The sequence below is a fragment of the Rhinolophus sinicus genome, chromosome 18 (assembly GCF_057876585.1).
Source record: "Rhinolophus sinicus isolate RSI-liver-muscle chromosome 18, RSI-T2T, whole genome shotgun sequence".
NCBI lineage: Eukaryota > Metazoa > Chordata > Mammalia > Chiroptera > Rhinolophidae > Rhinolophus > Rhinolophus sinicus.
The window spans coordinates 85,845,387-85,871,620 of NC_142518.1; the positions used below are offsets into that span (position 1 = coordinate 85,845,387).

The 26,234-nt window shown below is 40.8% G+C and overlaps 1 protein-coding gene across 8 annotated transcripts in view; it reads right to left on the reverse strand.

Moving 5' to 3' along the window:
• TENM1 (teneurin transmembrane protein 1) overlaps positions 1-26,234 on the reverse strand; it is a 1,194,370-nt gene that overhangs the window by 40,176 nt on the left and 1,127,960 nt on the right. For all 8 annotated transcript variants that reach the window (XM_074324280.2, XM_074324276.2, XM_088794943.1 and 5 more), the window contains 2 exons: positions 16,750-17,116; positions 14,752-15,262 (listed from right to left, as the gene is read on the reverse strand). In XM_074324280.2, the coding sequence (XP_074180381.1) occupies positions 14,752-15,262; positions 16,750-17,116 (878 nt within the window). The remainder of the gene's footprint in view (positions 1-14,751; positions 15,263-16,749; positions 17,117-26,234) is intronic.

Genomic DNA, 26,234 nt, shown 5'->3' on the forward strand with positions numbered 1-26,234 from the left:
TGAGCTGCGCCCTCCACAACTATGATTGAAAGGATCACAACAAAAAGGACAATAACTAGACTTGGAAAAGAAATCCTGAAAGTACACACACTGTTCCCCAATAAAGTCCTGTTCCCCTTCCCCAATAAAAAATCTTTATAAAAAGGCTATAACAAGAGACAAAGAAGGACACAGTAATTCTACTTCTGGGTATTTATCTGAAGAAACCCAAAATGCTACTTTGAGGGGATGTGTGTATCCATATTTTCATTGCAGCATTGTTTACAATGGCTGATTTGGAGGCAACCTGGTGTCTATCAATGGATGAATGGATAAAGAGGATGTGGTATACATATATAATGGAATATTGCTTGGCCATGGAAGGGAATGTGTTCTTGCCATCTGTGGCAGCATGAATGGACCTGGAGGGTATTGTGCTGAGAGGAATATGTCAGAGAAAGACAGATGCAATGTAATTTTGCTTATATATGGAATCTAAAGAACATAATAACAAACAAAACAGCAACCAACTCAGAGATACAAAAAAAATTTTGGTGGTTGCCAGATGGTAGGGGGGTTGGGGATGGGTGGAAAAGGGGAAGAGATTGAGAAGTAGAAACTGGTTGTTACACAGTAGTCACGGGGATGTAGGGTATAGCACAAGGAATATATTCAATAATATTGTAATAACTATGTATGATGTCAGATGGGTACTAGATTTATCAGGGTAATAGATGGGAGGGGTGTTGGAGGACAGGGAGAAAAAGGTGAAGGTATTAAGAAGTACAAATTGGTAGTTACAAAATAGTCATGGGGATGTAAAATAAAGTATAGGGAATATCGTCAATAATATGGTAATAACTATGTATAGTGCCAGGTGGGTACTAGTCTATTCAGGGGATCACTTCTTAAATTATATAAATGTCTAACCACTATGATGGACACCTGAAATTAATATAAAATAATATTGAATGTCAACTGTAATTGAAAAATTATGAAAGGGGAGGAAGGTGAAGGGGAATAAGAGGTTCAAATTTCCAGGTATAAAAGAAATAAGTCATGGGGATGTAATGTACAGCATAGGGAATATAGTCAATCATATTGTGATAGTGTGGTACAGTGTTAGATGGTTCCTGGACTTATCATGGTGGTTACTTATTTAGGTACATAAATGTTGAATAATTATGGTGTATACCTGAAACTAATATAATATTGTGTTAGCTATATTTTAATAAAAGTCTTTTTAAAATGAAAAAGATCAGATTTGTGGTTAACAGAGGTGGGGCCTGGGGATGGGGGAATTGAATGAAAGTGGTCAAAAGATACAAAGTTCCACTTATAATTCCTGGGGATGTAGTGAACAAACACCACGGCAATAGTTAACACTGCAGTATGGTATATATGAAAGTTGCTAAGAGTAGATCCTAAAAGTTCTCATTAGAAAGGAAAAAAACACGTTTTTTTCTTTTCTTTTTTTATCTATATGAAATGACGGCTGTTAAGTAAACATGTAGTAATCATTTCATAATATACATAAGTAATACTGTATACCTTACTTACACAGTACTGCATTTCAATTATATTACAATAAAACTGAGAAAAAACAGCAACCCCTCCCAAAGCACTGTACCCCTCAACACACTCAAGCACCCCAATTCTGCTGGTCACAGTGAAAGTAATCACATTTATGGTATCTGCAGTGTGGTGTCTCTCATGTGCTCAATTATTTGTATAACCCTCAGTCAAAGCACACAGGCTCACCTTTCTTCTGTGGGATCATTTCCATAGGAAGAGTGACAGGCAGACTCCACAACTTTGGAAAAATTGCTCAAAAGTAGATAAGAAATAAAAGGAACCTTTGATTTCCTATGGCATGCTTGAGGGTTTTTTCCCTCCATCACAGGGGAATGCATGTTTCAAGACGGAATGTAAAACAACAACAACAACAACAACAAACAAACAAACAAAAAACACAAGTTTAATCAAAGTCTCTTATGCTGTGTGTTTCCCTTTGGTGCCTGCATCCTTTGGTGCAGAGAGTACAAGCCAATATGCTGCAACTGATCCCCTCAGGCCACAACACGATAGCAGCTTCCTCTTCCTCCCAGGTGGGGAGTAGCTCTGGTTTAACCAGGTCTACAAATTCTACCTGGTGAATTATACCTTCAGGCAATGACATCAGGCCTTCATAGGCTTGAGAAGTGGGTTTGGTAAGAGGAGATTTGACATCAAATTGTCCCTTCCTGTCCTAATTTTACAGAGTTCCATTGTGTGCATGCATACACAAGTCTGTAAAGGAAAGAAAAGGAAACATCTGTAAAGGAAATTCAGAATTCATTTCAGTCTGTGAGGAGCATATAGTTTAGTTGGGGAGATGGTATTTGCACATTATGAAAAATATATTGGGTCTGATATTTTCTCATAAGGAGTAGCCTGTCTTTTCTCTTGAGGACAATTTAAACCAGAGCTAAACCATGCAGAGTAAAAACTAGAAGCTCTTCCACCTTTGCTTTTAAGAAAATATTGAAGATTACAGAAAGAAAACTCATTACTTATTTTTTTTAAAGGAAACACCCCCTTCTTTACCTTCTAGTGCCAGAAACCTGACCAACCTAATAAGCATTCTTTTGGAAATACTGGATTCCCTTTCCTCATCAATAACTGTATTTGGCTTCCTATGATTCAGCTCCAAGTTTATAATGTCTTTATATTTTCATTTGTCCTTCATTCAATAAATATCAGTCTTGAATGAAATTCAAAGTCCAGTGAGGCAGATAAGATATGCACATGAATCACTCAGATGTCAGAATATTGCCACACACTTCTATAAACAAGGAACTGGGTTGAACAGAAGAGAAGGAAGTGGTATCTGAATCTTGGAGGGGAGATAGAGATCAGTCCTTTGCTAGGTAGAGATTGGGGAGGGGAGGAAAGCATTCCAGAGGCAATGGCATGAAGAAAAGCACACAGGTAGATGGGATGTCCATTGAAGGGACTGGGTTGCAGAAGCACAAGTTTCCTCTAGGAGAGGATTGGGGCATAAGGCTGGAGAGGCATGTTGGAATCGGTGCATGGGGGAACTGGAATACCACCCTCTGGAGGAAAGCAGGTAGTCAGTGGACAATGGAGAGGCATAGAAAACTTTTCAAGGGGAGAACAGTATGATTCAAGCAATGCTTTGGTGACAGTGAGTCTTGGAAGCAGAGATATCAATCAGGAAGACTGTTGGGAGACTGCAGCCTCAGTCTGTGTAAGAGAAGACAGTGGTTTATTGCCTTTATTTAATATACTGTGATTGTCCATCACTAGGACTTATCTTCGTTACTAGAATGTAAACTCTCAAATATTTAGAGGGAGGGAACAGTGTCTCATTCCTCTCTGTATTCTTGGTATTTGGCACAGAGTAGATTCACACTACATATGCTTGTTGAATGAGTGAAATAGGAGGCTGCTAGTGTAAATGGAGAGAACGGGGGGGGGGGGGCGGGATCTGAGAGTCAGTGTGGTTAGAGAACAGACAGAGCCATCTATGGTGGTGCTGGGAGGCCAGGCTCAGCTTACATAGATGTCCTGTGCAGCACAGCTAATCTTCCTTAATAGCCTCTGAAAGCTTTTTTGGCAAGCAGCTTCCCCTTCCTTCTGTTGACTTCCTGTTTCTATAGCAGTTCTCCCCAGCATGACCCACAACAATTCTGTCTGACCAATCTTGATCCTTATCAAGAGCATAAAGCACAAGGAGAAGTGAGGGTACAAAGGTGTTAAATCTGTTTCTGGAGACTGGAAGGAACAGTTGGCCATTCTATGTTCGTCTTACTTAATCGAAATATTTCCCCTGCATGAAGACAAGGGTCTTCTAGACCATATGGTGTCATAGTTCCCTCCTTACTCTGAGATTCTAGAAAGCATTGGAAACATTTTGATATGTTTGGATGGACTATTCATATACATAACCAGTTCTGCATGACTCACATCCTATGCTTATGCAAATATCCCACCCAGATAAATGGCTTGTTTACCGTACCCCCTGCTCCCACCCCCTTCTAATCTTATCAGAGAGGAGGGAGAATCCCTCATTAGCCATCTTCCATAAAACTGAGCATTTGTATAGCAGTCTAGAAGGCACCCAGAGCTATTATGAGGGCTTTCCCAAGTTGTCAATGAATGGTGTTTTTTGGGGAGGCAGAGGTGGGGGATATGTTAATGAAGTTCAGAAACAGAGAGAACACAGAAGACCAGAGATCAAAAGATCATGTAAATGCACCGTCTCCTTTGGAGTGGAGGGCTTCCCACAAAGCTCAAGAGCCTGAGAAACTGTCAGCTCAGCCTAGACAGGCAGCAATGACACAACTGATACTTTGGCCTCAATCTGGGACCTTTTCAGTTTAGTAGAGCAGAAGCCTTTGCCAGGGAACTGATTGGGAAATAAGCAAGCACATCCTGGCTACTCTCTCAGCTTTGTGGGCAAAGAAGGCTTGCCTGCCATGTGAGTAGCTGGGCCCCTCCCTCAGACCTCAACTGTGGCAAGGTCATTGCAATTAGAAGCCTGTCAGCCTCTCTGGCCAGAACCCCTGCTTCATTCAGCCAGTATTCCTGACTTGACAGTCACCTCCCTGTTAGCCATTTCTCTGTGGTCAGCTTTTCCCGACACACAAGACATTCAGGGGCAGTCAAGCATCAAGTACTAATACTTGGGGTGTGAAATTTTGATCCTGGTTCAAGTCAAACAGAATTATGAAAATCAATGAACTGTTTAAACAACATCACACTCTACAATACAAGCCCACCTTCTACAACTGCACAGGATACATTTTAAAATCCCATGTGGATTATCCAGTGTTCAGGGTCATCTGTGCCATTTCTCCTCTCCATCGCTACAGATCATCAAAAGTTGAATGGGTTACTGGCTTAGCTACCTCTGCACAGAAGCCTTTCACCCTGCCAATTTTTGCTTATTTCTCTCTCTTTTTCTGTCTCTCGTCTCAGAACAGAAATTCTATTTCCACCCTGGCAAACCATTTGTCCCCTTTGGCCACAGACAGCAGTTTCCTTCTTACCACAGAGAAATGCCCAAGTTCTTTTAGGAGGGCCTAGTAGCAGTGGCAAGGCCACCCTCAACTATGTCAGCATGTTTCTGATCCTGACTAGAATACTAGGTCCCATTCTGTGTTCCCCAACTTCAGAAGAACAAGGGAAAACTCGAAGGAGTGTTCATAGCTGGCTAATGCATTGAGGATAAAAGTGAAAGAAGTCAGATTTTATACAGAGCAGACTGTAGGAAGAATTAGTTACATTACATAGGTTGGAAATTTCTCACTTCTTTACTTGCAGGTAAGAAGGGACAGGGGCAGTGTTTTGTGAGGGACTCCTGCTCAGCACCAGAATGGATTACTTCAGGAGGAAGAGGACCATTCTCTGCAGAGATGCTATTTGGTCAAGAGGGTTTCACACACTCCTGGCTGGAGTTAAGAAGGTGAAAGAAGGAAGAAATGGATACACAGCCTACCTTTTTATCTCATTGTTCTATCACACTCCTCTTTTCCTGCTACTGGAAGGGAAATTTTCTAGCCCTCCATATTGCTTGTGGTAACTCTCATAATCCCAAATCCTCGTTTTTCTAGAAGGCAGTGGAACAGTAGTGGGAAGAGCACTGGACTAGGACCTCAAAGACTCAACTCAAGACTCAGTGAATTAGCAATAAGCATGGGCAAATTACTTCCCTAGACTGGGCCTCAGTTTCCTCATTGGTAAAATGACCTCTAATGTCTCTTTGTGGTTGTAAAATGTCACGATTACCCCTATGTGAATGTCTGTGTTTCTCATCTCTTAGTGGCTCTAGATTGATTATTCAACAACAGTGATGTTAGTTGATACTTTTTCACTCACTGCCAGCCAAGTCCTGGTAATAGGCCTCGGCTTCATTCACCATAAATGTCTTGCTTGCCCCACAATGCATCAACATATGGCCAGTGGAAACCAGGCACACTTGAGACTTGTTTTGTGGCCTAATATGTGGTCTGTTTGGAAAATGTTCCAGGTGCATTTGTAAATAATGTATATTCTTCTACTGTGGCGTGAAGTGCTCTAAAAATATTAATTAAATACATCTGGCTTTGTGTGTCATTTAAAGCCGCTTTTTCCGTGTTGATTTTATGCCTGGAAGATCTGTCCATTAGTGTCAGTGGGGTGTTAAAGACCCCTACTATGATTGTGTTATAGCCGATCTCTGCTTTTATGTCAGTCAATATTTTATATATTTAGGCGCTCCCATATGGGGTACATAGATGTTTACTAGGGTTATGTCATCTTGTTGGGTTGAACTCTTTATCATTATGTAATGTCCTTCCTTGTTTCTTATTATAGCCTTCATTTTAAAGTCTATTTTGTCTGATATAAGTATTGCTACTCCAGATTTTTTGGGGTTTCCACTTGAAATATCTTTTTTTTATCCCTTTACTTTTAGTCTATGTGTGTCTTTCAATCTGAGGTGGGTCTCTTGTAACAGCATATGTATGTATGGATCATGTTTTCTTATCCATTCAGCTACCCTGTCTTTTTATTGAAGCATTTAATCCATTTACATTGAAAATGATTATTGATAGGTACATAGTTATTGCCATTTTGTTATCTATGTTTTTGATCATTGTTGGTTTATATGTTTCCTCCTTCTTCTTCTTCTTAAAGAAGTCCCTTTAACATTTCTTGTAATACTGGCTTGGAGGTAATGAATTCCTTTACTTTTTTATTGTCTGGGAAGCACTTTATCTCTCCTTCAGTTTTAAATGATAGTCTTGTTAGGTAGAATAGTCTTGGTTGTAAGTTCTATCTTTTCATCACTTGGAATATTTTCTGCCACTCCCTTCTGGCCTGCAGAGTTTCTGTTGAGAAATCAGCTGACGATCTTAAGGGAGCACCCTTGTAAGTAACTAGTTGTCTTTTTCTTGCTGCTTTTAGGATTCTCTTTGTCTTCAACCTTTGCCATTTTAATTATAATGTGTCTTGTTTTGGGACTGTTTGGGTTCATCTTGTTTGGGACTCTCTGTGTTTCCTGGACTTGTATGTCTATTTCCTTCACCAGGTTAGGGAAGTTTTCTGTCATTATTTACTCAAATAGATTCTCGGTCCCTTCCTCTCTCTGTTACTACGTCTCCTATGATGCAAATGTTATTATGCTGCTATTGTCCCAGAGGTCCCTTAAACTATCTTCATTTCTTAAAATTTTTTTAATAATCAAAATAGAGCTAACATACAATATTATATTAGTTTCAGGTGTACACCATAGTTATTCAACAGTACCACCTGGCATTCTACATATTTATTACCATATTATTGATTATATTCCCTATGCTAAAGAAGTGATCACCATGATAAGTCCAGCAACCATCAGACACTGTACCACACTATCATAATATTACTGACTATATTTCCTATGCATGTGTTGCATCCCCAAGACTTATTTGTTTCACATCTGGAACTTTGAACCTCTTATTCCCCTTTAACTCCCTCCCCTTTTTAAATTTAAGAAGTGAACACCCTGACTAGTACCCACCTGGCACTAAACATAGTTATTACCATATTATTGATTATATTCCCTATGCTTTATTTTATATCCCCATGACTATTTTATAACTACCAATTTGTATTTCTTAATCCCTTTACCTTTTTCACCATGTCCCTTAACCCCCTTCCATCTATCACCCCGATAGTATTTTATTCTTTTATCTTTTTTTTTTGTTTCGATTGGGTGCTTTCTGCTACCTTGTCTTCTAAATTGCTGGTTCAGTCTTCTGCTTCATCTGCTATTGATTCCTTCTAGTGTATTTTTCATTTCAGTTATTTTATTCTTTATTTCTGACTGGTTCTTTTTTATGGTTTGTATGTCCTTTATTCATGCTTACTATCTCTTTGTTGAAGTTGTCACTAAGATCCTTAAGCATTCTTATAACCAGTATTTAACCTCTATCTCTGGTAGGTTGGTTGCCTCCATTTCGTTTAGTTCTATTTTTGGAATTTTATCCTGTTTTTCGTTTCGGACATTTTTCTTTGTTTCCTCATTTTGGCTGACTCTCTGTGTTTGCTTCTATGTGTTAGGTAGATCTCTTATGTCTTTCAGTCTTTGTCAGGTGGTCTTACATAGTATGTATCCTGTGTGGCCCAGTCTCCCTGATCACCTGTGTGTGTGTTCCAGGAGTGTCCCTTGTGTATGTTGTGTGTATTCTCCTGCTAGAGTTGAGCCTTGATTGCTTTTGGTTTGTCAGTGGGTTGGATTGACTCTCAGGCCTACTGGTTTTGAGGTTTGGCTACGCCCACAGTGTATGAGCTGCTGTGTGTGAGCTCACCCCTCAGAGGAGGATTCACCACAGTGGGCTCTTATGTCTGCTGAGACCACCCTTTGGATGTGCTGCTTGTGGGGCTAATCTGGTAGTGCTCTGGAGTGGTCTGAGGCTGGCCTCTGGCTGTGTTGTTTCTGGTTCATCTGGAGAGGGGATCCCGTGCAGGCCAATTTTAGCGTGGCCTGGGGCTACCTGGTAGGAGCAACAAAGCTACAAAGTGTGATGAAACAATACGAGATATATATATATATATATATATATATATATATATATATATATATATATATATACACAGGCTGGCTGCCTATAAGGCTCAGCTGCTGAAAGAACCTCCTTAGGTGTGTGGGCTGGGCTGGTTGACCTTGTGTTGACAGTAGCCCCGGCGATGCTGCCTGAGTTGACAGGGTAGGGTCCCAGGAGTTACTGGGGTATGATCAGTGGTTTTACAGTTAATGAAGATTCAGTTCTTGCACCAACGATGAGTCTGTAGCTGCCCCATAAAACACCACTACAGCCAGCCACTGTTTGAATTGGGCCCGCAGATCCCTGAGAGCCACCTAAGAAAGGCTACAGGGCAAGCTGTAGCTGATCGTCTACCACTGGAAGTTCTTTTGGCCACTGCAAGCCATCCTTTGCTGTAAAAGGCTTTGTCAGCCTGGGGGAGGGGGGGCAGGCTGCCCAGGAGATGAGACTGTCCCCAATGATGCCATAGTAGGTGGGTGGGGTTCCAGCAAGTCACACAGATTTTACCAGGCCAATGGGATCTCAGATTTGACCCTTTTGGGGAGGTTTTGACACAGAAAGGAAGGTGCCCTCCTGCAAACTACATGAGAGGTGGGTTCCACACAGAGATAATGGCAGCTGTCCCTCTAGCCCTTGCTCTAAGCCACACAACTCAGTCTTTCTCTTTAAGTCACTTGTGCCTTTTGAGTTGCTGTCATTCCACCAGATCCTAGGGTGAGTGCTTTCAAGTGAGTGCGTCTGTGAGCAGGCCCTTTAAGAGGACGTCTGGGTTTCTAGCTGCCTTCCATCTCCCTGGAATGGATGGGTGGAATCCTCACTGATTTTTCACTGTCAGATGTTGTGGGGACTCCTCTTCTCATCACAGGACCACTGGGTTGGGGAGCCTGGTATGGGACTGGGACCCCTCACTCTTTAGGGGGGACCTTCACCTGCTTCTGAGGTGTCCCTCCCAGTGTTCAACCACTATTTGTGGGTTTGGGGTCAGCCTGTTTCATGTCTCTGCCTTTCCTGCCAGTATCAATGTGGCCTCTTCTTTGTATCCTTAGTTATAGGGGTTCTGTGCAGCTAGTTGTCAGATGGTTTTCAAGGTTCATTGTTCTATAATTTAGTTGTAATTTTAATGTGATCTTGAGAGGTGGCAGGCATAGTGTTTACATATTTTGCCATCTTGGACCTTCCACCACTTCTAGAATTTTCCATCACCCCCCAAATAAACCCCATACTTATTAGCAGTCATTCCTCATTCACTACTCTCCCCAGCTCTTGGGAACCACTAATCTACTTTCGGCCTGTATGAATTTACCTTTTCTTAACATTTCATATAAATGGAACTATACAATATTTGTACTTTTGTCTGGCTTCTTAACATACTGTTTTTGAGATTTATTCATGTTGTACCATGTGTCAGAACTTCATTCCTTCTTATGGATGAGTAATATTCCATGGTATTGATATACTCCATTTGGTTTGTCTGTTTATGATTTGATGAACATGGGTTCTTTACACTTTTTGGTCTATTATAAATAGCACTGCTATGAACATATGTGTATCCATTCTCTCTTTAAACTGTTCTGCTCAGGCTTTTGTCTCCCACTGTGCCACAGCACCTGCTCTTCTCAAGGTCAGCAATGATTTCCACAATACTAGACTGGTCAATTCTCAGTCCTTATTTTACTTGACTTATCAGAAGTATTTTACACTATTGATTACTCCTTCCTGTTTCACTTGGCTTCTGGGACATCTCACTCTCCTGGTTTTCCTACTACTTCATCGGATTTTCCTTCTCAGTCTGTTTGTTGGTTCCTCTTCATATGCTTAACTCTAAACGTTGGCATGCTCCAGGTTCAGTCATAGATCTCTTATCTTCCCTGTGTATACTCACTTCCATAGAGATCTCATCCCATTTCATGGCTTTAAGTACAATATAAATACCAGTGGGTGCAAAGTTTGGACCTCCAAATTTCAAATCTCCAGCCTTTCACCTAATTCCAGACTTATATATTAAATTGCCTATTTGATATTTTCACTTGGATGTCTAGCTAAACTGATCATATGCAAAACAGAATTTCCACTCTCCCATCTGGTATAATGCACTACCGTGTTTCCCTGAAAATAAGACCTAATTAGAAAATAAGCCCAGCATGATTTTTTGGGATGACATCCTCTGGACATAAGCCCTAATGCGTCATTTGGAGCAAAAATTAATGTAAGAGCTGGTCTTATTTTCAGGGAAACACGGTATGTGTATAATTTCACCTTTCACCTACAATGCCGAAGGCTCAGGTCAGTTTGCTCAGGTCAAAAACCTTTTTTTCTCCCACACACCACATCCAATCTGTCAGTAAGTCTTGATATATTTACTGTCAAAATATGTTTAGGATTTTACAACTTCTTGCTGTGCCCACTCTCTGATCTAAGTCACCATTTTTGCTTGGATTATTGGCATTAGGTTTTTCTATTTCCACCCGTTTTCAATAGAGTGATTCTTAAAAATGTAAGTCAGATTATATCACTCTTTTAGTCAAAACTCTTCAGTGTTTCCATCTGTTACTCAACAAAAGTAAAAGTCTTTACGGAAGCCTATAGTGCTCTACATGTAGCCTGCTACTTCTTAGATTTAATCTCCTAATTACTCTTACTTACTATACTACAGTCACAGTCACTGCCTTGGATACAACTATTCCTTGGATACATCAAATCTGTTCCTGCTACAGGGCCTGTGCAGTTGCTATTCACTCTGCCTGGAATGTTCTTTCTCTTCTTTTAGCCCATATATCTTTATGGCTTATTCCATTACCTCCTACATGTATTTATAGTAGTCACCCTCATCCATAGATGACACATTCTAAGACTCCCAGTGGATGCCTGAAAACACAGATAGTACTGAACCCTATATATACTATTTTTTCTCCTGTACATACATACCTATGATAAAGCTTAATTTATAAATTAGGCACAGTAAGAGATTGACAATAATAACTAATAATAAAACAGAACATATAACAATATACTGTAATACAAGTTATGTGAATGTGGTCTCTCTGTGTTCATGTTTTCCACCCACAAATTTAATGCCTTTTCCGTCTTGCAGCTTGAGGTGTGACAGCAAAATGAGCACTAATTTATTTTTCCTTCTTCACAACTTAACAATAGATTTGTTCTTCCATAGACCTTAGCAATCTCAGTATGTATGTTTGTTTGCTTTCCTTATTAAGTCGAGAACTTTCACCTTTTCACTTCAAGAAAGTGCTTTATGGCTTCTTCTTGGCATATCTGAATTGCCAGCATCACTACTCTTGCATTCTGGGGCCATTATTAAGTAAAATAAGGGTTATTTGAACACACGCACTGAGATACTGATATCATGACAGTTGATAATTAACTGGGAAAGCTACTAAGTGACTAACAAGTGTGGATCTGTGGGAAAAAGGGATGGTTCACATCCTGGGTAGAAAGGAACAGGACAGTGCAAGATTTTATCACACTCCCCAGAGTGGTGTACAATTTAAAATTTACGGATTATTTATGGCATTTTCATTTAATATTATCAGACCATGGTTGACCACAGGTAACTGAAACCGTGGAAAGCAAAAGCACAGATAAGGGGGGTACTATTGTATTCAAATGTCACCTTCTTAATAAAGTGTTCCCTGACCATTCAATTTGAAATAAAAACCCTTCTGCCCCACATTCTTGATTTCCCTAAATCTGCTTGATTTCCTCCACAGAACTTACGAGGTCTGACAACTAAGTTCATGAACTCATCGTAGAAAAAGTGCCACATACCACATTGTTGAATATCACTATGGTTACCTATGAAGTATTCCCTTTGGGAAGCTATGCACTGATGCCAGCGCCTAGTCCACACTTTAAAAGCAATTTTGGAACTCTTTCTGGAATGGTCATGAGAGCTGTCGTATTAACCTTGATGTCCTGAATGTCATCAAAATGTCTTTCTTTCAATATTTCCTTTATCTTCAGGTAAAGACAGAAGTAAATGGGGGCCAGATCAGGTGAGTAGGGAGGGTGTTCCAATACAGTTATTTGTTTACTGGCTAAAAACTCCCTCATATACAGTGCCGTGTGAGCTGGCACATTGTCATGATATAAGAGCCATGAATTGTTGGCGAAAAGTTCAGGTCCTCTAACTTTTTCATGTAGCCTTTTCAGCACTTCCAAATAGTAAACTTGGTTAACTGTTTGTCTAGTTGGTACAAATTCATAATGAATAATCCCTCTGATATCAAAAAAGGTTAGCAACATCATTGCAACAAGTTTGTGAACTTAATTGTCAAACTTCGTATCAGTATCTGAAGTGCTGTACATTTTATTTGTCTCCTTCCAACATAAGCTCTATGAAGGTAGAGATTTTTATCTGTTTTGTTCATGGCTGTATCACCAGCACCAGAACACTGTCTGGCACATAGCTGGTGCTCAGGAAATATTTGTTTAATAAATAAATACACAGTGGAATGGGATACTTTGTGTTTTTTCTTTAGTTTTACCAAGGTATACATGGCAAATCAAATTGTAAATATTTAAAGGGTATAATGTGATGAGTTAATAAATAAATGGGGTTAACTGGTTATTTTGAAAACTAAGTTAATACTTAAGCCATTTCTTGTTGCTTGACTGGATTCAACCTTTAGCTTTCAAAATAGTTGGTCTACTTTCAGTTGCAATGTGATATTGCATAACTTTTTTTTAAGAAAGATATTCTTATTGGCAACTTTATCTTTCTTAACGTATTTAAAAATGTGGGTTCTTGAGTCAGACTGTTGGAGTTTGAATGCTGGACACCTTTGAGAATCAGGACAAGCTAACCATTTTGTGTCTCAATTTCATCATCCATAAAACAGGCATACTAGGAGCACCTATCCCATGATATTATTTTGGGGATCAAAAAATAATAATGTATGTAAATCACCTAGCCTAGTACCTGGCACATAGTAAAGCTTCAGTGGACAGTGGCTTTTATTATTGTTATTAAGATGTAAGAGAAAAATTTAAAAAAAACACAGGAATGCTTGCAATAGAAACAACTGAATGCATTTTTCTAAGTGAAACTAAAATGTTGTCCAGCTCTTTTGTATAAGTGGCATTCCTTTGGGAATTGAGCCAAAACTTGAAGGCCAATTGTTTTGTCCCTTTCCTCAGGAGGCTCTCCTGGGACTGGACATATTCTCTTCATAGTCTCTATATCCTCATAAAATAGTCACACTTGGAACTCCTCATACTTAATATCTCCACTTCTCACATTCTTCACTTTAATGTCGTTTCAGACCCAGTGGTTCAGATTCCATGAATTATCTTCATTCAGGAAATTGGTTAAAAATTCAGCAGTTCCCTTTGTGGGAAAGATGTTTGCCGAGTGCTGGCAGACTAGCTTTCTAAATGTGTTGACTTGCAAACAAGGTTGTCCATGCTTTTAAAGGCAAGGACAATGGTCTCCATTTCTGTGTCATGACACCTCTTTGTAGCTTGCTGCCAGACACATCTTGTGTTAATGTCTTTTTAAATAACGTTATCACAGATCCAGTCTGTGAATGCCAAAATGTGCCTGATTCTTTGACTTGTGCAGAGAAATTTGGAAGCCCAACCTTGTATAGGAGCATTTGGCTTCACATTTCACAGAAGCAGCCAATGAAGCAGCCTCTTCTATTCAGCACTTGCCCTACATCAATTCATAGTGCTTTCCAGGGTCCACTTCTTATATTCTAACTTCTTTCTTACCTCCCACAGCAACTTATACTAAGTTGGGCTGGGCTGGGCACACATTCATTTACTCATCCATCAAACCCCACAGGGATCAATAAATACTAGTTAAAACACACCACTTCTTTGCTGTTTTTGAAAAACTTTCTAGTTTTGATATTTAAATAAAATTTTTATCTTGTTGTCACAGGTATGCTGTAAATTTCTTGAGTACATGGACTTCTATCTCATTCCTGTCTCTTGCAGTGCCAAACTTGATTCTTCACTCAGTCTATGTTTTATTATTATGTGCTACAAAACTGCTAGGGAAAAATGGGTTTAAATCCTAGGAATTGGGTACACTTTTCTTCTTGACTTTGTTTTTTATTGTGGTTGTTAGGAGAAAATAGCATGTAACAACCAGCAATTACTAAGCCATTTCCCCCCTATAATACAATTTCAAATAAAAATCTGAGCAAGCCTATGGTGAGAATTAGAAACTTACTCATAAACAGTTGTCCATCCATTTTCATTACTTTTGGTAGCCAGCAGCCCTGTGTTTCCTGGATAGGTCATCAAGGCCAGATTATAGCTTTGGGCTGACACTCTTTTGAGGACTCCATTGCTGCTTATGGTCAGCCAGTACACCTGCCCACCAGGTACCACAAGCCAAAGGGGCATTCCACCTGCATCCCGGCGAATATGCACCGAGTTGCCATTGCTACTGGTAATGGCACCCAAGTCACCTTCAGCATTGTAGGTGAAATTATACACATAGTCCCTTGTTATTAAGTTCAAGGTGTGCAGATGAGTTCCATTGATAGTGAACTGGTAGAGTTCTTGATCAGCGGGTGAAGCAATCTCGTAAAGGTTCATGTCATTCAGGTGGGCTTGGTTCCTGCTAATGGTACGAATTCGAACGTTCCCAAGGTCTGCCACATAGAGAGTACCATCAGGTGACACTGCTAGGGAGGAAGGGGCTTTCATCTTTGCATCCTTAGCATAACCACCATCACCTGTGGGAGAAAGAAACTGATTTTAATAACTGTCGTCATAAGCATTTATATGAACATACCATATACAGAAACCACTGTACATTAAGAATCATTTTAAAGGGAACAATCAGTGAACCAACATTGTTTGCATGTCCTCCTTGACAAATTTGAAACCCATTACTCAAAATTCTTGAGTAAGTATCACTGAAGATAAACAGTAAGTTGCAATGATCTTAGTAACAACAATTTTGTGAAATCCTTAATCCCACTGTTCAGTATCTATTGTATTGCAAGATACAAAAAGAGCAAATAGTAACAGTCACATAAAATGTGGCTGGAAATCCATGAGACTTATGCTTGTCAATGCTTATAGGACTTTCAATCCTACTGTGCCTAGAGTAAGGATCTTTCTTCAGTTAATTCCCATTGTCACATTGTCAAAGTATACTAAGTCTGTAAGTGCAACAATGATTCAGAACATCAAATTTGATAACTGGAATAAATATTAGATTTGTCTTGAATGAAAGATATAAATTAGCAAAATAACTATAAAATGAATTGTCCAGGAAAACATCAGAGATATTGATCAAAAGTCTTATTGACCAAGTTGCTCGCTCTAGATTCCTCTGGCCCAGGGAAAAGCAAAGGTTAAGAGAAGAATTTGGGCCTGGATGAGCAGTTTAATAGGGCTGCAAGTGGCATGGAAGGATTTCCACATCCCAGCAATAAATGTGTTCATTGACATTTCGAGGAATGTTTCTACATGTAATATTCACTCCATGTTTTGAGGAAAAGGCTCCTTCCTCCATCCCTCCCTCCCTCTCTCCCTCCCTCCCTCCCTCCCTCCCTTCCTTTCTTTTTTAAATTTTTTTCTATTTCAACTGTAAGTAAAGGGCATGAATGGTTATGGGGAATTTTTTTTTTTTTTAAACAATGTGAGTAGCAGATCGATGTCCTGAGAACCCTCCATTGTGGGATTTAACTGTGTTCATGTGTCCCCAAAGCAGTCTGTTTCTAGTCTCATTGGGTTTCAAATAGCACATTCTGTTAATCTGGAAACAAGTCACTTAGGGCAAGTAAATTTTTCCTTAGCTAAATTAGAAAATGTAGGTTTTACTTAGTTTCTCTTTCTCCAAAGTACAAATGCTATAATGATCTTACATTTGTATAGCGGTCTTAACTTCTTAGAGTATCAAAATTTGTATTATACTAGTTTATCCTCAAACCAGTAACCTGATGTAATTGAGACAAATGATATTGCTATTTAACACATGAAGTAAGTGAGTCATGGAAAGGTTTTGTGGCTTTCCTGGGGCCACTCAGTGAGTCAGTTGCAGAACAACGACCAGATATTAGGCTATCTGACCCCCAACCCAACTGCTTTCTTCACTTGTTCATATTAATGTTCACAAGTAACACTTTTGTTCTTTTTTTGACTTTTGCAATGCATATTTTTCTTTTGGAAACAGAGAAGGGGAGCTGGTGAATTGTTAAAAAAAAGGTCATACCTGAGAAACAGTCACAGTTGGGATCAATTTTGCAGTCACAGTCAGTGGGGGCACCAGCCATGATGGAGATCTCCCCATTGGTGGTAACTTGCTGAATTCGATTTACTTTCCTCTCATCTGTTTCAGCTATGAAGAGCAGCCCGCTGTGGGAGACACTGATGGCCCTAGCCGACTCCAGAGTGGAGTGAATTGCCACCTTGCTGACCAAAAAATGATCGATACCTGGCACCTGGCAGTGAATGGGGCGCCCTGCAATGATCCGCACACGCCTGTTCTCAGAAATTTGCAGCACAATGTTGTTATCCAAGACATACAATGAATTGTCCATGGGATTAACTGCAAGGTCTGTTGGCCACTCTAATCGTACCTGCAAAAAGAATAGAACACATACCATTAGGTTACAGTATTCTTCCAGGTGCAGTTTTACCTTGAAATAAAAAAATGGCTTATTAGTTGCTCTTGTCTCATGAATTTCAGCAATGTTAGTGTTGTCTGGCAAAGTTGGGAGAGGATGGTTGTGGGGACAGAGCTAGGAGTGCAGTTTCCAGGCTCTTGGCCTCACATGGATAGGTGCTGGCTTAGGTAGTAAATGGCCATCAACTGTGATTGGATGGCCATCAGCTGTGGCTAGTTGGCCATCAGCTGTAACCAGTGAGCCACTGGCCACTAATATAACTGCTATGGCTACGGTAGGAAATGGGGGCTAGAAAGAAGATGGTGGCTGAGCTAGCAAGCGCGGATTACAGTTAGCAAGTGGTGTCGGTCGGTTGGCAGGAAAGTGGACAGCAGGTCACACGTCGTGTGAACCCAGCCTCCAGTGAGAATATACTAGTATGACTCCCGTACCTATGGCTCTGTGGGTGTTCCTTTTTGGCCTCACCATGTCCTGCATTCTTATGTGGGGAGCGGGAGCGGAGACCCCCGCAGGCTGCCCCACATAACAATGGTTGATCCAATCTTCTGGTAAACATATTTATCATTTATACCATTTTCAGCATAATGTAATTTTTTTTGCAATAATTCCAGAAAGATCCTGTAGAGCAGTGTTTTTTCAGAGTAGGGTTTCCAGGTGGGAATTCCTGCCCATTCTCAGCAATTTTTTTTGCTTTCCCGTTCCCAAATCCTGAGAAAAGTTGGTTGGGAAATAGCGAAAATCAGCTTCTTGAACCCAGGTGGTTGGTAGTGTGGGGGCAGAGCCCCAGAAAGTAGTTTACAGGCTCTCGGCCTCACGTGGAGGAGTGCTGGCTCAGGTAGTAAATGGCCGTCAGCTGTGGCTGATGGGCCGTCAGCTGTAGCCAGTTAGCCAATTAGCCGCTAATATAACTGCTGCGGCTATGGAGGAGAGTGGAGGAGAGTGGAGGAGAGTGGAGGAGAGTGGAGGAGAGTGAAAGAGAGTCGTCAGTGGGTTGCAGACAAAATGGACAGCAGGTCGCACGTCCAGTGAACCCAGCCTCCAGTGAGACCGTAGTGGTATGACTCCCCTACCTATGACTCCGTGGGTGTTTCTTTTTGGCCTCACCATATCCTGCGTTATGAGGGGAGCGGGACCAGAGACCCTGCAGGCCACCCCGCACGACAGGTAATATCAGCCATTACTTTGTGGAAACGATTCATCGTGGAGAATAGAAAAGTTTATATCTTGGGATTCGGGAATGGGAAAGCGAAACAAATTCCTGAGAATGGGCAGGAATTCCCACCTGGAAACCCTATTTCAGAGTGTGGTCTCTGGACCAGTAGAAATAGCATCACCTGGGAACTTGCTAGAAATGCAAATTCTCAGGTCCCAACTTAGAACTATTGAATCAAACTCTGGAAGTGCGGTCCCAGCCATCTGTGTTTTAATGAGCCTTACAGGTGATTCTGATACACACTGAAGTTTGAGGGCCACTGCTCTAAGGCTTCTGTGTTGCTCTGATATGCAGATCTCTCTTACTGTCCTGTAGATGCATGGACGAGCAAAGTTATAAGACTTCTGGAAAACAGAGTGCTGGAGAAACCAGATTTTACTTTAACAGAAACCTTTGGGACAGGACCTTCCATTAGCGTAGACCTAGCATCCATCTTGTGGAATACTCAGGTACAGTACATCTGTTGGTAACTTGGAATCTTAAGTTGTAATATATTGCCACCTAGCTTGACCTGTTTCATTCCGTAATTCCCTTTCCTCAGCAAAGAAACATGTTGATTTGTTCTTTCATTGACTGTTTGCTGAGTATCTTCTCTGTGCTAAGCCTTGTGATAAGCTTTGAGTATTCAAAACACCACTATGACACAGCCTCTGCCCTCAAATGACTCATGGTCTAGTAAAACCTTTGGAGGAGCCATTAGGCAATTACTCTCTGTGGGGACAAAGCCCCAGAAAGTAATTTACATGCTCTCGGCCTCACGTGGAAAGGTTCTGGCTTGGGTAGTGGATGGCCGTCAGCTGTGGCTGATTTGCCGTCGGCTGTGGCCGGTTGGCCGATTGGCCGCTAGTATAACTGCTGCGGCTACGGAGGAGCCGAGGAGAGCTGAGGAGAGCGGAAGAAAGTAGAGGACAAGACAAACAAATGAGAAACAGAAACTTATAGACACAGATAATAGTTTAGTGGTTGCCAGAGGGTAAGGGGGGTGGGAGGTGGGGGGTGGGAGATGAGGGTAAGGGAGATCGAATATATGGTGATGGAAGGAGAACTGACTCTGGGTGATGAACACACAATGGGATTTATAGATGATGTAATACAGAATTGTACACCTGAAATCTATGTAATTTTACTAACAATTGTCACCCCAATAAATTTAATAAAATAAAATTAAAAAAAAAAAAAAGAAAAGAAAGTAGAGGAACAGAGTCGAGGAGAGTCGTCGGTAGGTTGGCAGCAAGGCGGACGGCAGGTCACGCGTCCGGTGGGCCCAGCCTCCAGTGAGACCATAGTGGTATGACTCCCCTACCTAAGGCTCCATGGGTGTTCCTTTTTAGCCTCACCATATCCTGCGTTCTTATGTGGGGAGCGGGACCAGAGACCCCGCAGGCCGCCCTGCACAACAAATGGCGCAGCGAGCAGGGTCTCCCGCACAACACTCTCCATGTTACCAGAAGGAGGCAACAGAGAGTATGACAGCACTTCACCCAGACTAGGAGTCAGGAGGCAGAGTATTCTCAGAGAACATATTAACCAAGCAACATCTGAAATGATCAGTAGGAGAGGAATGGGTGAAATGAGGGAAGGGGAAGTAGAGTTGAAGGTAATCCAGGTAGAGGGAACGGCACAGTGAAGTTCCCATGGTTAGGGACAGTATGGCCCATCCAGGTCACTACAGAAAAAAACTCAGTAAGGCTAATAATACAGGCTGTATGTATGGGAGTGGTGAACAATGGAATCAGGAGGTCAACAGTGGCTAGGTATTATGAACCAAATTGTGTCTCCCCCTTAATTCATATGTTGAAGTCCTAATACCTGATGTGACTGTATTTGGCAATAGATTCTTTAACAAGGAAATGAAAGTTAAATGAGGTCATAAAGGTGGGGCTCTAATCCAACAGGACTGGTGTCCTTATAAGAAGAGGAAAAGACCCCAGGAGTGTGTACACACAGAGAAAAATCCCATATGAGGACACAGTAAGAGGGAAGTCTTCTACAAGCCAAGGAGAGAGGCCTCAGAAGAACCAAATCTGCTGTCACGTTGATCTTGAACTTCTAGCTTCCAAAACTGTGAGAAAATAAATTTGTTTTGTTAAAGCCACACAGTCTATGGTATTTTGTTAAGGTAGCTCTAGCAGACTAATATACCAGGTAATGAAAGGATGTATGTGTCTCACTTTATTCTGATGGCTGTGGGAATCTGCTGAAGGGCTTTAAGTAGTGATGTGCCATAGTCATATTTAGGTACTACATGGATCACACTGGCTGCTGTTGAGACCATGATGGAGGAGGAGGTGAGATGGGAGGCAGGCTGATATTTAGGAGGCACCTGCAGTGGTCCAGGTGAGGGATGATGGTGGCCTGAACTGGGGCAACAGTGGGGATGGAGAGAAGTAAATGGATTTGAGACATGTTAAGGAGTTAGAAACTAGGATTTGTGAATGTGTGTGTGTGTGTGTGTGTGTGTGTTTGTGTGTCTCATGTACCATGTGCCATGTGTTAGGCACTGGGGACTCACAGACCAACCAAACATGGCTCCACTCTAGTTTCTTTCTGGACACAGGAGTTAGACCAATGCCTGCCCTGACATTACCTCAATAGGTACTATTTATCACTGGGCACTTCTCAGAGAACTGAATTATATGCCCTCTTATTCTACCACTCACTTATTCTGTACTTTATTTCTCATCTCAGCCTAGACAAAGGCAGAAAAATCTACCCCTTCTTAGATATAGCAATGTAACTATTCTTCTTTGTGCCTTGAGTAAAAGACAAAGGAAAGCTTTTCTTTTTCCTTATTGAATCTGAATGTTTGAAAACAAGTTATAGATTCATTGCATTCTGAGGCCCACTATATCCCTGGGTGGAGGAAGTCTTACACACCCAGTAATGAAGTGGATGAAGGCCAGTCTTAGATAGGGCCCTCCCTCCAATTCTGTCTCTTAATAGAGAGCAACTGGTGATGTTGTAATGAAGACAAAGGTTGTCTTTGACCTCCCCTCTAGCACCACTGAGGGCTCTTTGCCCCCTGTTTATGAGGGTTTCTCCCAGGTACCCAAACAACCTCATTCTGTCCCCATGTCTTTATGTGCTCTCAACCTCCGTATAGGCTGGCTGTCTCTGATTGGTACCATATGCCTCTGGGCAGCTAGGAATTTGGATGCTAACGGAGTATAAAGCTGAGCTTGTGTTGTGCATGAGCCTCTCAGATGGAGGTCATTGGATAAACATTAAACACTAGCCTTAACAGCTCCCAGAGCAGTTTGCTGTGATATGTTCCTCAGCACATTTTTCTGAGGCCTTTGCATGTCAGTTCCCTGCCACTGAGAGGGACAGTGAGCACCTGCTGCTGTGGAGGGTGCCAACTCCTCCTCCGTCATGTGCCCCCACTTGGGAACTCTGTATACACTGCCGTGCTTGTACAGAAGCTGTCTGTGTGTTCTGGACCTATGACACACGGTTGCCCAGGAAATAAGCTGGGGCTTGATCCTATTTTGATCAAGTCTGAATTCAGTGACCCAGAAAAAACAAAGCTGGTAGAAGTGACATTCTAATTATCCCCACTCTGAGAGGTGAGGCCAGGATAGAGGCCAGGGATGACACACACCTGGCAGGAGTCAGAGAAGGACATGTTTCAGACTCTGTTCTCTGCTGTGAAGGCTGCTTCTGAGATAAAGGCCAGTACTTGCAAGATAAGTTGTTAAATTCTCCAACACACACAACCTGAATTAAGTCAATACTATTGGTGTCATGTTTATTAGATTTAATATTGCCTCAAAAATACACCAGATATTATGTCTGTTTGTTTTTCCCCCCATCAAATAAGTCACTCTGGCTGGGTCCTGTAACTAAAGTGACCTTTGTGCTTCTGAGACACTTTCTCTACTAGCTCCACAGAACCCCTTTAATTCCCATTTGATTTGGCTGGGCAATTTGTCTATGAAATCTACTCAGATGAAAGATGAGCAGCTACTTAGTAGTCTAGGGTATGCCTTCTGAGAAATGGATCTTTTCACCTCTTTTAGGTTGTCAGTTCCTTTTATATATTTCTCATGTTAAATACTCCCATTTTCAGATAATTTTTCAAGGAACTGGTGCTTTATATCTGCACAATAAAATCACTATATTTCCAGCCAAAGCATTTCCTTAACATACAACCTAACATGGAATGGAGTCCTTGAGATGTTTCTGGCAGTCAGAATTAGCATCTATTAGTTTCAGAGATGCCAGAATTATATGCTACTGAGGTAGGGACTAAGAGTGACCCCTGAGTTCTGCTGGCATTTATCCAAGTGGTTTCTGGGGAGAAACTCCATTTCTTTTTTTGGGGGTAGGTGCAACAGTGAAGCTCTGGAAACTCTGTCTACTGAGCCAGCCTACAGGCAAACCATTTGGCTTAATTTGTGGTGGTTGCCCCCACTTTGTAAAAATACATTAATTTGTTTGAAATGTCAAAATGTATTTAAGCTAAGCTAGCATTAAAGGTCACTGGTATAGCCTCCAGCTGGTGGGTGTGTCATCTCTGAACAACCATCCTTGAGAAACAACTCTGAGCAGAAAGGAGATCTTGGTCTGGATGTCGAGTCTTGATGGTACTATGTCTTCCTCTGCTAATCAAAAATTTGCCTTGAAGGGACTTGGCTCTCAGGTCAGCCATTCCCATGGTTGGTTTAAAGACTCAGCTAATTTTTACTTCAGTAACAGTTTATAAAGTGGTAGAATCCTATAGGGAAAAATCCATGTGTAAAAGCGATATCTAAATATGACTAACGTAGAAAATCCCTCAGTTATAAGCTTAATCCCACAATGTAGACACAGACAATAATTTGTACACTTGGGCTCTCTCTAACAGTCTGGAAGCTGGATCCTTCCTTTACTAAGTGTATAACCCAAGGCAAATGAAGTGTCCTCTAGGAGTCTCTTGTTCTCTCATCTGTAACAAGGAAAAGAGGCTAATGATAATCCATCTACTTCTGAGAGTTATTATTCTAAAATGGGTTACTCTCAAGTGGGTTAAATTAGATAGTGATATAAGGTGTTTAGCTCACTGCCTGGAGAAACTAAGGGTTGGTAAGTGGTATTAAAATTAGTAATGGTTTCAAAGTTGTAGATCTTTAGAGCTAGAAGGAATCTAGTTTAGTTCTCATTCAATATAGTTTTCTTTCAGCTCTGTTTCCCAGACTTCAGTTGTCCACATAATATCTTTATGAATTTTGCCTTACCCGTATACCACTTGCATTATTATTGACTTAGTATTCTTCTTTAAATTGAGCTGCTTTTTTTAAATTAAAGAAATGATTTTATTCAGGCTATTGCAATAGCCTAACAGCATAATTATGGACATTTTTCTAAGATTAAAGGTTATTGGGGTGACAATTGTTAGCAAAGTTATATAGATTTCAGGTGTACAACTCTGTAATACATCATCTGTATTATCACATTGTGTGTTCACCACCCAGAGTCAGTTCTCTTTCCATCACCATATATTTGATCCCCTTTACCCTCGTCTACCACCCCCCTGTCCCCTTACCCTCTGGTAACCACTAAACTCTTGTGTGTGTCTATGAGTTCACTGACATGTGGTATAAAAAACTGAGAACAACAAAAGAACAAGAAAAACAAATGAGGAAATTGAGCTACTTTTAAACTATAAATAGGTGCTGCCCCTTCCTTTGAACTGGTCCTAATCAATAACATGTATAAAATTACAGGCCCACTCATATGAGCCTTTAATAAATGTAACTACTGTTTATTGAGTGCTTCTTATATGTCAGGCTCCTTACATGGATTATTACTCTATGTTTAAAGCAATCACTTGAGAAGAAACTATTAATACTCCCATTGTCAGATATGTGCTCTTAACCCCTTATGCTGTCTGATTCCTTATCTAGAACAGTAGACACATTTGTTCTCCTCACCAAGTCTGGCCTCCCCTTTACCTCATTTGAATCAACCTAAAGGGGGTACTCTCTTTGGCTGAGAAGGTTGAGTGATTTGTCTTTGTCATCTGATACCTGATAGTTCAATGCTTTGTGGGTGCTTACTCTGTGCCAAGCACTATTATAAAAATAAATAAAACAGGTCCCTTACTTTGATTAGTTCACACTCAAGTTGGGGAAGGCAGATACAGAAACAGGTCATTTCAAAATAATGTGGTTAAGTGTCATGATAAACATATGACCAGGGTGGCATGGGATCACAGAGGAGGCAGTTTGGAACAATACCCCTAGAAAAGAAATGTAAACTTAGTCTTGAAGGATGAAGCAAAAGTATTGAGAAGAAGCAAGATGGGAAGAATGATTTCAACAGAAGGAAACGAATGAACAAAAGGACAGAAGCATGAATCCCTATGGGAGTAGGGGAGCTAACTATGATCTGGGATTACTACAGCATAAAATAGGGTAGGTAGTGGTGGTAAATGAAGTTAAAATGCTTGCCAGAGACTAGGTTTAAGTTTTTCCACTGAGGCACTATTGTCATTTGGGGCCAGATAATTTCTTGTTGTGAGGCTGTCCTGTGCATTGTTTAGCTACATCCCTGGCCTTTATTCACTAGATGCTCTAGCACCTCCTCTCAAGTTGTGACAACAAAAAATTTCTCCAGACATTGCCAAATGTCCCCTGAGGGGCAAAATTGTCCCTTGCTGAGAACCACTGGGCTAAGTCATGGAAGGCTGTGTACTAAGGACTTCAGGCTTAAACTGTGGATGTTGAGGAGTCAAAGAAGGTGTTTAAAGTTGGGGGTTGATATGGTCAGATCAGTATTTTAGAAAGATCACGTAGGCTGCAGTTTGGGGGCCAGGCCAGAGAGTGACCAGACTGATGATGCAGGAGAACCAATTTGGAGGCCAGCTATTCACCAGTACCTTCATCCATTCAAACAGCCTTCCATTTAACCACCTGACAAATATCTGAGCGCTGATCCAGATGGACAAAGTCCCTGCCTTCATGGTGCTGAGAGTCTGAAAAACTGCTTCTCATGCTTTTTTTTTTTTTTTTTTGGCCAGGGAAAAATCACGCTTTTTATTAATAGAACAAACTATGAAACTATAATATTTTCTTGTTGGTCCAAATTTCTGAACTGCTAACTCCCCCTAAAAATGAAGAAGATGATCATTGAGGATATAGGTTTGTTTTTCCTACTTTTTTTGTTTTGTTTTTGATTTCCAGAAAGCCCTTTGAGAATCTGATGAAAGCTATGTACTTTCTCCCCACAAAAAGTCTCAGATGTAGTAGAAGGAAGTAGTTAGGAGCTCATGCTCTGGAGTTAAGACTTCCTGAGTTCAAAATTCTATCTATTATTTATTAGTTCTATGACCTTGGAGCAAATCAGGCAACCTCCTGAGCCTCAGTTCCCTCATCTATAAATTTGGTACAATGATAATATCTTTTCAAAAATTTGCTTAAAATAATTACATAAAAAATATCTACATACAGCATTTAGCACGGTGTCTGATACACAGAAAGAGCTCTGTAAAAACTAGCTATTTTTTATTGTGGAACATACCTGCATTTCTTCTGGTCCCTGTCGGATTATTGCAATGTTCTCTTCCTTGGCTATCATATAGACCCTTAAGTGCAATCATATAGTCATGCTCTTTTAATGTTTCCACTGCTTCTTTACCCAGACATTTCCTCCTTATTCATTTATTCCATTCCTTGATAATCTTTTTAAGCTATGTGTCCTCTAAGAAAATATTTGGCTTATAATTGGGACATATTATTTCAGATACATTTGTTAGCCAATTTCATGGCTAGTATTTCAGCTTATTACTTGGATTCCCCACTGTCATTTGTAAGAATATTCTTGGTACAATTCCAAGTGCAGTACATGCTGCTTTAATTATTTTCCTTCCTTCTGTCA